Source organism: Labrus bergylta, chromosome 8 (assembly GCF_963930695.1).
Source record: "Labrus bergylta chromosome 8, fLabBer1.1, whole genome shotgun sequence".
NCBI classification, from domain to species: Eukaryota; Metazoa; Chordata; class Actinopteri; order Labriformes; family Labridae; genus Labrus; species Labrus bergylta.
The window spans coordinates 18,064,149-18,077,447 of record NC_089202.1 but is presented as its reverse complement, the minus strand read 5'-3'; the positions used below and the strand labels follow the sequence as shown (position 1 = coordinate 18,077,447).

The 13,299-nt window shown below is 41.7% G+C and overlaps 1 protein-coding gene across 2 annotated transcripts in view; it reads left to right on the top strand.

The window, feature by feature from the left end:
- Positions 1–13,299, top strand: part of slc9a1a (solute carrier family 9 member A1a) — a 37,511-nt gene that overhangs the window by 4,613 nt on the left and 19,599 nt on the right. For both annotated transcript variants that reach the window (XM_065957626.1, XM_029277264.2), the window contains exons 2-4: positions 6,767–7,239; positions 9,251–9,501; positions 11,621–11,838. In XM_065957626.1, coding sequence (XP_065813698.1) covers positions 6,767–7,239; positions 9,251–9,501; positions 11,621–11,838 — 942 coding nt within the window. The remainder of the gene's footprint in view (positions 1–6,766; positions 7,240–9,250; positions 9,502–11,620; positions 11,839–13,299) is intronic.

Genomic DNA, 13,299 nt, shown 5'->3' with positions numbered 1-13,299 from the left:
GACTCCAAAGTCGCAGGATTTGGCAAACCTATTGAGAAGGATGGGACTTCAGTATTACCCTTATCTTTAAAGCCTTTGTGGGAAAGACTCCAGGTACATCATTAGAAAGCACACCCTTGGCAGAGCTTCAATCAGTGTGTCATAAACTAAAGATATCTTTTATAATGTGTCATTTGTTTGAAGGCGATGCACAAATTTCTTCTCTTTGAAGGAAATGACACAACCCCTCTTCTTAAAAACAACTCAACCCCTCTTCCTAAAAAAAAAAAACTGTCCTCGCCTCCTAGATACTTTCTTCTTATTATTCCACACAGACATTCAGATGCTCTAATCCTGATAAGGCCTGAGTAGAGCAGTGCTTGTCACCGACATTTGACACCATCACTGACTAGCAGTACATTTAGTAACAAATACGATGCGATGCTTCTACTGGATGGGAACCCAGCCATGAAGGGAATCACCTTGTGTGAGCCTGTAGAACTTTTACAAAGATATGACATTAGGGGATCATATAGAGGTACGCCAGCAGCACAACGTTATTAATACTTTACACCAACACTGGTCTTGCACAAGCAGCTTGCGGAACACAATGATATGCATCATACAGTCAAGCAATGATTCGCAAAGGCTTGTCTTCAATCTCAGCACAGTCGTAAAAAAAGAATAAGCCCTTCATCGCTCTGACATAAAAGAGTTTCTTGACCTTCCTGTGAACGTCAGGATTTTTAGTGTCAGTGGGCAGTTTTTCTGGATTGGTGTGTAGGAAGAGAAACCCATGAATGCACCATGGATTGCCTTCTTTAAGACATGTTTGAATGCTTTCTCTCTCCTGTGCTGGCTTCAACTGGCAGATTTGGGTGCCAGCGGTGTGCAATTAGTCACCTGGCAACAAGACACAGCTCCTGATCTTGAAGAGTGAGTACCAGGCTGTGTCGACACTCAGTACACAGTCTGGTCGTGAAAGAGCTGTAACCCTTTGCTGGTTTTTAATAACCTTGCTGCATTTAGGCTCTCAGGAGGGAGTGCAGCAAGGACACGGCGCCTGCCATTATTGACAAGCAGCCAGGATGAACAGCCTTTTCTCTCAGCTCAAGATTCCTGCCTTATGTTAGTCCACAAGATGTTTTTTCATTCATTGAGTTCACTGAGCATTTATCTCCTTCACACTAATGTCTTGACAGCACTTCTTGTTGAGTGCCACGAGTTATTCTTTGTACTTCCCTGCCCTACTTCTCCTTATCTTATCTATGGGGGTTTGGCTCTTCACTTGATAAGCACCATAATCAGAGCCATGAAAGAAAAGATTTAAGGATGTGTGAACTGTCACCACTTAGCCTTGCTTAGCTCTTCAGGCTCTGCTGGCGCTGAGCCATGTTGTCCTCAGGTCCTGGACCTGCTGAGAGATTCTTTTTTTTAACAGTTAAAAGTGTCTGTACTGATGCAGAAATGGCAACTGTCTCTCTTTGTCTTGCAGTCTTCACGTGTCCCTCCTAGTCACCCATGAATGATAATGGTCCATTTAGAGAGTCATTATTGCATCCAGCGTTTTTGTTTGCCACTGCTGGAGGCACCTGCAGTAATCGGTTTAGTCCACCCTGTCGTGACCTTTCCTGAAGGACTTCTATCCTGTCTGTCTTTAGCAAAGGTTTTGTAAAATAGTTTTCTCTGCAGAGCTTGGTCCTACCATCAGTTTAGTTATTCTCTTTCAGAGTATTCAAAACACCTTCCTGTAAGTTTTAAGGGCTTAGCAATAACTGAAAAAGGAGTCAATATCATCTGTATCGTGGTAATCTTTAACCAATGCTTATTGACATAACAGTTTTTATTCTTAAAAGTAAAGATTTATAGATGATAGTTTATCTTTTGAATATCCAGGAAAGCTTGCAGATAAAATTCTCAAACCATATTTGAAGCTGTTTTCTTTTTTAAGATGGACCAATGACATCTTCTCATTTGGATTGCAGGCTCCTAAAATGGAATAAATCAAAATTGCATTGTGTCAGGGTTTGTTACAGCACTGATATGTTTTCTTAAAAAAAAAAAAAACAAGAACACATTCAATTGTATACCTCTAGTGAGTTGCTTAGTACTTTCACACTTTCCTGAAGTTTGTGCAGTATTAACATTAACACATAGTCGGTATTTGTATTCACTTACCAATTGAAAAATACACGATTCTCAAAAAAACCCCTCACAATTTCCGTCATTGAAATTCTTTTATTGAATTAAATGATTTAAGCAAATATTTTATTAGATTGAAATATGGTGATTTTTTTTGTTTGCTAATCCTACACTTATATTATCCTAACAATGTACGGTGTCATGCTGTGGCAGCTTTTGTGTTGTTACCTCTAAAGGCTCTGTGTCATTTCTATCGCTTGATTAAGTTTTAAATGCCAGCTCGTTGTGGCCTTTTTATGGATCATGAATTATAGAGTGAAAGCTGTGTGCCGAAAGTCCCCTTGCTCAAGTTCATTACTTAATGTCACACGGAAGAAGACTTATCCCAAGGGATCATGGGAGTCCTTTTCATCTAATAATAACCCTACTTTTGTTTCCCGTGTCGACCTCTGGAATCAGTTTTACTCGTTTCTGTTTGGCAGAGCTTTCAAGCTTGAGTTGTCTATTATTAATAGAAGAAAACTTTGTATTTGACCAGACGGTCTCCCTTAGGTCGACAGCTGAGCTGCACAGTGATCAACAGGAGATATACAATAGTATGTTGAAGTAGGCTGCTCCACAAGTGTTTGGGTGTTTGAATTTGTGAAACCCTGTCCACCACTTGAAGTACTCCCTGTCGACAGTGCTGGAAATAAACCTGTGTTCCTAGTTAACTTGCTTATTTAAATGAAGTTGTAAAGAGCATTCCATTCCCTGTGATTTCCCAAGCACATGCTGTAGACATGAGACACAGTTCTCAGATAGTATTGGAAACTTTTAGTCTTTTTTTATCCTCCTAGCTGTATGGCTCTACAACCATTCAGCCTGATATCATGCACACGTTATGTTTGCTCTGAAATGTCGAGCGCAAGCCCCCTCCAGGTCTGACTTGTTAAAGTAAACCAGCTTTGTTTGCAGACCATGTTTCATGGATCCCACAAGGTTTTTTCGTATACTGTGTCTTCCAGCAGTCATCACAGATATATCTTTGTTAACCCACCGAGCATTCTTGGAGTTGTGGGTGGTGCCTGTTTTCTAATAAAGTGGTTTGGATATAGAGGAGCTCTCACTGCCTCTGAGATCTCACTGTGGGGGGAAATGAGGTCTCCACAGACCAATAAAGTTAAAGGCTTCTTCACTGTCTTCCCTCAGAGCTCCGGAGCTCCGGCTACATGCAGCTGTAAAAGCCACAGACATTCGCTTGTTAGATTATGAGCTGAAACACTAATACTTTTGTCTTTACCCCTCCCCCCAGCCTTAGATATTCTCACAGAGAGTCCTTGAATTGATTTAGTATTTTTATTAAAGGATAGACCCTTGACATGCATCATCTTATTTTGAAGGGGATCCTAACTCAAAGTGATTATGCATTACTACACAGACATGCAAACAATTACACAAATACAGACACCTCCCTCTCTCGACGTCTCCCACCCCCACCCTCAGCTGTCTAACAAGACCTGAGAAATAAGAGTACAACAGTATTAAGAGCAACAATAGAGCACTTTGTCTTTGATTTATATGTAGTACAAGCAAACTGAAAAGTTATAAGCTAATGAAAATAAAAAACAAGGACAGGTTAGTTTGATAAAATAAAATAAATGTGACCAGACGGCGTGGAATAAAGCAATAGGTTTCAGAAGGGGGGGATTATTACAATCTGAGGGAGCTTTATATCTAAATGACCTGCGACCAATTTCTTAATCAATTCTGGGGACAATGAAAAAAGGATGGTTCATGTGTCTGAGTGGATAATATACGAGGATGTTTATTGAACCAAGAACAGTAGAACAGTTGAACAGGGGTAAGTGTCTGAAGTGTTCTGGTAAACAATATCGGCGTGATGGAGGATAGGTCATATATCAATTGAGAGAAGATTCTTGTTCTTACCTGAGATGAAAAACAGTTGACTGAACGCTACATTTAGCCTAGACCGCTATGAATACGTTTAGTTATAAAATCAATATGTGGTTTGAAAGAGAGCTCAGGGTCGATCCAGAGTCCCAAATATTTGTCAAGGGGAGAATCTAACCGCTACATGTTCCCATTCTGTGAAGACAGGGTCTTACAACTTCAAATAATTAAATGAACAAGTATTAATTCCAAAATGTCCACAATTTCCCAGTTTGAGATCAATAAAGTAATTCTATTCTGTTCTAATAAATATCTGACTTTATTTACTTGCTGTGGTAATTCTTATTTACTTGAAAGCATTTATGCAAGATCTTGCATAACCCCGTGCGATGTTTTACTAACTGGATATTAATTAGCTTGCTGTTCCAACATCCTCGTTGTGCAAACTGGAGCAGACCTGAGCGCCTTGCCTGCCTTCCCCCTCCACTCTTTGCACGAGAGGGAACACACCCCTGTGGCTAATGGGCCAGACGGTCCCTGCTCCATCCACCCTGTCCCCTTTTGTGCTTATTGATAGTTTAAAATGTGCTGCTGTTGCTGCTTTAATCCAAGCCTCCAACAGCACCATGGGCTCAAAGCCTGTGTGAATGTGTCTTTAAAATTGAAAACTCAAGTTATAGAGGTGGGTGGACTACATGTTTCAATGTTATAGCTGTAGCTCTGGGCGGATAAGGTAAAACAACTTGTTGACATGGCTCAATTAACTCATCAATCCATCTGTTTTTGTCTATTAATATAAACACCTACTCCAACTGCAAAGTCAGGTTTCATTGTGTCATTCATACCAGCATTATTTCCCAATGGGACATGTGATGTGAAGTTGGGTCTTTTTCTTACATTTGAGGTTTTTCCATCAGAGATATGCTGAATTTTCTCCTTGAAATTACAAAACTGAGTCCTACTGAAGAGGCTTAATCTGTAACATTACAGCCAGGTTTCGCTCACCATGATGATATCCAATAATGTCATTATGACGTAGACCTTGTCACAGTATTCAGCCTGCGTGTGAGCATGTGTCCTTGTGTGGTTCATATTTCTGTGTGTTTGTTTATGTCAGAGCAGCATATCATGGTCTGTGTGTCGCTGTAGTTTACTGTAAATATAGCCAAGGAAGACCTCCCACTATGGGACGCACGCTATTCTTTGAAGTCTCTGTTCACTATTTTTTTGCAGAGTGGCTGCAGTTGTCGTTTCATCTCACGGTGTATATGTGACCTTGTCTGTGTTTATAGTTTCATGTCAAGCACATCAAGTGTCCTTTTGAGGAGTCAAAAAGCCGTTTTCACATAAGCACGCACTTATTCAAGAGCACATAAGCATGACAATTTCTACAGAATTTCAGGTTGACTGACCCTAAATGCTTCCTGGGAACCAACCACTCACAACCGAAAGGGAAAGTCTCCCGCTGTCAGGTGCATGGATGCAAGAAACAAGATATGGCGTTAAAAGAATGACAGGGAAGTGAAGCAATCCGAGTCTGATGCTCACGTGGGAATTTTTGCTTTTAAATAAATTCAACAGCAACATATTTGCAATAGAAACAAAAGAGAAGATCACAAACATAGTGAAGCAGATTCAACAGTCGCGTGAATACAGTCTATGGTTGTGCACCAGTTGCAGGATATCAACATCACCTACCCCTCCTTCTTGCTCACAGTGAATTTTCCTGAATAACTCTTCATGTATTCTCGCACATGCTCCTCCCCGACTTCTCACGGAAAATGTGCGAGGGGGCTTGCTGGAAGTGCCCAAGTCAGAGTGGAAAATGTTGCGTTTGCGTTGTGAGGACTCCTTTCACAGTTGCATGTGCTAAAAACATGTGAGCAATGCAGCCCTCAAGCAATGGTAGATAATTGCATAAGGTTATTTCAGTTATGTGGAAGTCATCCAAGATTGGATTTTGAGGTAAACGTGAGGACAAACGGACTCCAAAAGAGCTGAACTTTTATAGGCTTGTGTCATTCATGCATGTAAAATTGCAGCCTTGACTAGTTGTCATGTGAGCTCCGACCACAGTCGAGGTTTTGCATATCATTTTCATTTTTTCCTTGAGAATTCACAGGCCACGGTGTAAGCATTGTGTCACACCAGTACCTTCACAGCATACAAAACACATATTTTGTCCTTTTTTCCCAGACAGCAGCTTCCAAACCAAAGAAAGCAGCTTGATCATGTGCTGAGAGTACCAGGCTGTTCTGCATATAGATAAAAGTGGGAATAAGGAAATTAAGGGCATGCAAGCTCTGACATTCTGAAGTTGAAACCCCTTTTTGCATTCCCCACAAACACGTACTGTACTGTCAATACAAGTGATCTTCATGTAAAACAGAATACTGATGTTACAGATGTGTGCAAACTCCACATACATCAGTGTGATTATTGAGAGACTTCTACACCTTCATCTGCTGAATGTAAAGAATTTATTATCTAGGTGGTGCCAGCACTCACTGAAATATCGTATGTCCCATCCTACAGCTATTTGAATGGCATGTTAGCAAGTGTACACTTAACTTCTGCAGTCCCGCCTTCTTATGAGATGGGTACATTTCCAGTTAATCTTGTCAAACACTCACAAAACGATAACAAAACCATTAAAGCCTGAATCAGTGATTTTACAGATATGTCACTCCTTTATTGTTTATATTTGTGTTTTCCATTCCTGTGCATCTTATCCTTGTTTTCCATTTCCCAGGGTTCCACTTGATTCCTCGCCTGTCTGGTATTGTGCCAGAGAGCTGCCTGTTGATCACTGTGGGCCTGCTGGTGGGGGGGCTCATCAAACTAGCTGGAGAGGAGGTCCCCCCAGTGCTGGACTCCAGATTGTTCTTCCTCTGCCTGCTGCCTCCCATCATCCTGGATGCTGGCTACTTCCTGCCCATCCGAGCCTTCATGGACAACCTGGGCACCATCCTGATGTTTGCTGTCGTGGGGACCTTGTGGAACGCCTTCTTCATCGGGGGGCTTCTGTACGCCGTGTGCCAGATCCAACCAGCCAATCCAAATCCTCTCCACACGTTGGAGCTGCTGCCCTGCCTGCTGTTCGGCTCCATCGTCTCAGCTGTAGATCCTGTTGCTGTGCTGGCTGTGTTCGAAGAGATCCACATCAATGAACTGTTGCACATCCTGGTGTTTGGCGAGTCGCTGCTCAATGATGCCGTCACTGTGGTGAGTGAGGAAAAACAAGGACATGGGGCACAATGAGGATGGTAGCAGACTTTTTGATTGTTTTTGTTGCGAGAGAAAGCGTTTATTGTTCCATCGATTGAAGGCTGATGTTTTCAGAATCCCCAAGCAGACGTGCATCCATACATTTTATTTACTCTTATTTTCCCTCGATTAGCAAATCATCTCCAGGAGTTTTCTCAAGGGTCCTGACTTAATTCTCTCATTAACTCAAGATAACGCTGGTTGTTTTCTGGACCTCTTCACTAACTTTCCTTCTTTTCTTTAGGACAACAAAGCTGGTTTAATGGTAACAATAAGCTGTCTATCTCATTAACTCGATATAACGAAGCTTGTTTTCTCCTGATAAAGCAGATAATCTCCAGGTGATCAAGAAATACAAAAACGAAAAAATACGCTGGTCACTGCGATAGGCCAGACCATGAAATGCCCTCCTGTCATAGCCCACACTCATGAGATAGGTTGTGCCTGTTTCTGTGTTTGTTTGGTACTTTGGCAACTCTAGGCGTTAGAGATAAGTAAGTTGACTTCTCAAGAAAACAACCCAAATGGCTCTTTATCAAGGGAGTAATTAAAAAGTATTGATTCATGTCCACTCAGGGCTTTTGTAGTTGTCTGCCTCTTGACTAAAACAAAAAGTTTGATATTTGATTCATGCCTGAAGCAACTCTGTGGTTAAGCATCACAGCAGGTTGTTCATCAATTGAAGTAAAAAAATGTTAATTCTGGTCTTCGAAGCTTCCATAAGTAAACCCAAGCTGTCAACACACTGATCCACTGACCATCCTGTCATCACTCGATTGTCCTCAGCTCACAGCACACGAGCTGTTAGCTAACAGCAATCATATAAAGTTACTATTGATGCTAGCAGTGCATCAACTAGCACAGCATTACCCTGAAAGATCTTACTACTGTATAATACCGTAATATAATACTGTGATACTCTGCATGCTCATTCACCGAGGGCCATTGTCTGGAGCTCACATGTTCAGATGGAAACTAAGCTTCTATGTATGTTTAAAAAAGAGGATGACACTGCGCTGTCATTGGCAGAGAAAGACCTGCCTTGCCCTGTCTCTCTGCTGTCACTGATGCTAGCGGAGAGAGAGAGAGAATGAGTGAGGGAGCCGCTGTCATTCTTTTCTCATGCAGCAAAGGGCCCTGGTTGAATTTGGACCTAGGCAGATGCAGTAGAGACTCAGGATTAATAATTGGTATATGTTGTGCCTCGAGAGCTACCAGGGTGCTCCTGTCTGTGCAGCTTTGAGAATAGCAGAGTTGTTCAGCCTAGGGCCAATATGCAATCAGTCTGGCTTTACATAAAATCTACATCCGTACAGTGCAACACTTAAAGCCAGGGTTGGTGATTTTCGAAAACTAGTATGATTTTGAAATTACCTCAGTGCCCCGTCTGCACCCCCCCCCCCCCCCCTCTCCCCCTCCCCCCCTCCTTTGTTCTTTGTTCCTTTTTCAGAGCACATGAGTTATTAATTTCTGTCAGGACCTAAAGACCATTTCAACCAAAATCTTGAAAAGTGCATCTGGAGGAAATTACCAACCCTGTCTTTAACAAAGGCTAGGCACAGATTTAAAGGGTTTACTGGCTGAATACTTTGGTAAAGAAAACAAGTCCCTTATTGTTTACTACCATAAAGTCTTCTCTTAAAAAGGATGTCAACGATACACTGAACTGTGCTTTTTACATAATGATGACAGGCTTTGTCACCATATCACATGTGCTGTGAACTCCACCCTGTTTTCTGTGAATAGCTTGACCTGAGGTCAAATCTATTGTCATTGAACTTCTCTCACTTGTTTTGTGTTCCTCTTTTCAAAACTTTCAGAGACTCAACACAGCCTGTTGATGGTTATTGATTTAAATATTCTTCCTTTGGCCTTTACCTTGATGAACACCCATGTTTTCTCATATTATCATGTCATCATGATATCATCTTATTTTCTCCTCTCTCTCTCTCCCCTCCCCCCCTCCTAGGTGTTGTACCACCTGTTTGAGGAGTATTCAGGTCAAGGCTCAGTGACAGTAATGGACTGCTTCCTGGGTGTCCTCTCCTTCCTGGTGGTTTCATTGGGCGGTGTTCTAGTGGGAGCCATCTACGGGATCGTGGCCGCCTTCACCTCTCGCTTCGCCTCCCACACACGTGTCATCGAGCCACTCTTTGTCTTCGTGTACAGCTACATGGCCTACCTGTCTGCTGAGATGTTCCACCTGTCTGGAATCATGGCGTAAGTTTGGGAGACTGGTTATATATAGAGAGAGATTGAGAGCGAGCGTGGGAGACACCAGCAGAAAAAAAGAAATCACAATGTTCTGTATGTTAATTGCTGTCACTCTCCCATCACCTCGTCTCATATTCCATAATAGTCAGTACGCTTGCATGCGCCGCTCAAGCTTATTGCTCGATTGGGCCATTTAATTGGCCTCCTGTTCATGTCCCAGTACACAAGCAGTGTGGGGGAATCGATTTATTGATGGAGATATGTCAGACTCCACTAAGGTAGGTGGCTATATGCCTCATTTCAGCTAGTTACTATTGGAAATCTGCTGCTTGACCTTATTAGCAAGTTAGCAACAACACATGGTGAAACGATGAAAACATGAACAACTTTACAGCCATTTTGTTCATGCTCTACGCTTTACTTTAGGTTCAAATGGGATGCACTCTATCCCTCTAGCTTATGTTGATATCTGATGGTAGACCACAACACGACTTGTTACATATTCACGATGTTCGACTTCCGGGGGCAAAACCAGGCACAGGGATTGTGGAGCATGCACCGAATGCCTGGTCCAGTGTGGGTCCGGTTGAGGTGGATACATTCAAGAGACTTCTTTAAAAAATAAAATATAAACAATGATCTTTAATCCCAAACACTGGTGTATTTGGGGTTCTTGTGTACCCTGTAAGCTTTTTCAAACATGAACACCCTTCACATGTTTCGGACTTCATGTCTGCTCTGTGGAAAGTGTAAAATACTCCAGCTGTTTCAGGGACGCCCCTCCAGTATCACATGTTTTGATATATAGTTCTCCCCTCAGTGATGGGATGTCATGGACCATATCCAACCTCGACCCTGCAGTGAAGATCTATTTCAGCCATTCCCCTTTGACAGTAACTCAACAGCACAGCATGGCATATAACTCTCTCTGTAATCTGTGGTACGAGGAATTATTCTGATCTCAGGGCACCGACATGGACACTGAATTTATTGGCATCCCAACATTCTCTGAGGTGTCGTTTCTCATCAGCTCCTCCTCCACTACATATCAATCCATTTTGTCGATGAAGGTGCGAGGGGTTATTGATGTTGCCGACAGGAGCTAATGAAGTATTGAGTCTCCCCTCCGAGTCAGGGTTCAAGGTTTTTTAGCTTTAATGACTGAAGGCAACTGCTGTCGTCTTGTACCCTAAATCAGAAAACTACATTTGTCAAGCCTAGTTTTTCACATATATTTTTAATTGTTTAGACAACTTACTGATTGTCATTGTTCCCTCAAATACTGAAAATCGCAAACCTATATGAAAATGCGGTAGGAACACGGGTGGCTGCACAGAGTATGACCAAATCATTTTGAGAAGTGGATACAAGACAGCAAGAGAGACATCTCAGTTGATGAAACACGTTTCTGTTGTCAGTTTGGAACCAGAGCTGTGTAACTACAGCCCTAAACACGTCTTCCTAGGAGGCGGTTTCCTTAAACACGTGTAGATTAATCCTAATCGGCTTCATTAAAGTCATGTGTTCACGTGTTTGTTTTATTTTGGACGGAAAACGAAGCTCTAACGTACTGCTGGTGAATATTGTCAAAACCACACAACATTAGCAAAAGCTACAGACTGAGGCAAGGTGAGACAAGCTGCTGCGTGTGTAGGAAGGAGGAAGGAGAAAGAAGAGGAGCAGTTATATGTGTGTGTGTGTGTGTGAGAGCTATGTGTGAGGTGAAGAGATTAGAAGGGGAACAGGGTTAACACACAACTTAATATGTGAGCAGATAAAGTTGTTAACAAGTCCTTAAACTGTTTGTTAACAAGCTAAAATAAGTTAGATAATAAGGTGCAGTTAAAACATAGACAAAGCTCTTTAAAATCTAACCTGAACTTTTTATTTTATTTTAAAGTTGCCTATCGACTCGACCGCCCAGGTACAGCGTGATTCTCTGGGAAACACTTGGATGAGGGTTATTTCATTGTTTGGGTTCTTCTGTTCGGGTTTTATGCTTTGATCTTAAGAATGCTTTTGCTTGTACGTCAAATCACTTAGTGAACCTCCGTTTGTCAAGGTGCTATATAAATAAAGTTATTTTTTTATATGTATACTGAATGTTTGCCTCTTCTCCTTCCAGATTGATAGCATGTGGAGCGGTGATGCGACCCTATGTGGAGGCCAACATATCCCACAAGTCCCACACCACCATCAAGTACTTCCTGAAGATGTGGAGCAGCGTCAGCGAGACGCTCATCTTCATATTTCTGGGCGTGGCAACGGTGGACGGACCTCACGCCTGGAACTGGACCTTCGTCACCGTCACTGTCATCCTGTGTCTGGTGGCTCGGGTCATTGGTGAGCACCACCACACCTTTCCTTACATTCACTTAACAACGTAAAAAAAAAAAAAACACGCCATGCCGGAATTGTGTAGCAATACTGTATAACGGGAAAACAACTGAAAACCTGCAACAGAGGAAGTGTGATTGATCTGTGGTTAATTCATGCAAGATCTCTTTGATCATGTGCTGGTTTTATTGATAAATCACTACAGAAGACGGTCACTTCATATCTCTTCTTCTAGTGCGCTTGTAATGTGACATATTTATAATTTACAAGCCTTCAATGCAACCCAAAAAGCAAAGTTCCTAAGCACTTCTTTTCAAAGGAGAAACATGTCATAGTACACTTTGAAGTGAGTGTTAATTTTTATGTAAAGAATGTCTGTGACCTTGTTCTCATAAGGGAACTTGGAACGCTGACAGGAATTAGTGTTGCAATCGTGTTTCATAACACGGCTGATAGATTGAGAGAGGAACCTCCACAGACCATTTCCATGTTGACACAAGTCCTTCTGTTGTTGATTTTGTCATTTTCTGGAGCTTTAAATGTTGTTACAGTCGGATAGTGAAAGTAAAAGAACACCGAGGTGGGTTCAGCAGCCACACCATGCTGAGATCTCTTATCTGTTTAAACTGTTTAGCCCTGGGAGCTTGTGATGCTTTGAATTAACATGCTGATCATCCACATCTTGATTTTAGCACATGCTACCTTGTGATCTTGTGATTGAAAACATTTTTTTGTTTTTGTGTCAGTTAAAGGGTAATTCCACTTTGTTTGCCGGTTTCATTTGTTAACCGTAAATCATGTTTTTGTAGCAAGTGCCAACTACTTTCCAAAGCATGCTTTAGTGTTTTCAACTTTGTTTTTTTTTTTGTCCTTCAGGCAGCAATCGGTTTTCATTTACTACAATATGATGTTATCTTTATTTTATTTTTTTATTTGCAGAACAAAGCGTACCTATACCAACTTACTTCACTTCATAGTTCTTCTTCAGGGTCTAAATTAAATAGGGTTAGGGTTAGAGGGTTAGGGTAACCCTTAAATGGGCCTTAAAGCAACAATATGTCACTTTTCCACCTTTAAACACTTCAAATCAAAGGTCGATATAAATAGTAAAATAACTTTCAACCGGCAGCATGGCGTCTCTCCCCTGGGTCACACAGATGCAAAAAAGAAGCCAGTTAGTCTGTCTCTGTTCGTCTTCATACAAAGGCTGAGGCTAAGAGAACGAGGACTGGGACGAATGAAGCAGAACAAAAAAAGAGAGAGATTGACCAAGCAAGAAGCGGAGTGTGCATCCCTGCAGATATTATTCGTGACAGATTGTGACATATCAGTAGACTGTATTGTTACCCATGTCATCGATGTCTCATGTTCAGCAGCTCTATTAGGTGACTCAGGTTTGCATCTATACCCATTTAGCCACAGCACATAGAGATCATGGCAACACTTAAATACACATACTCCACATGT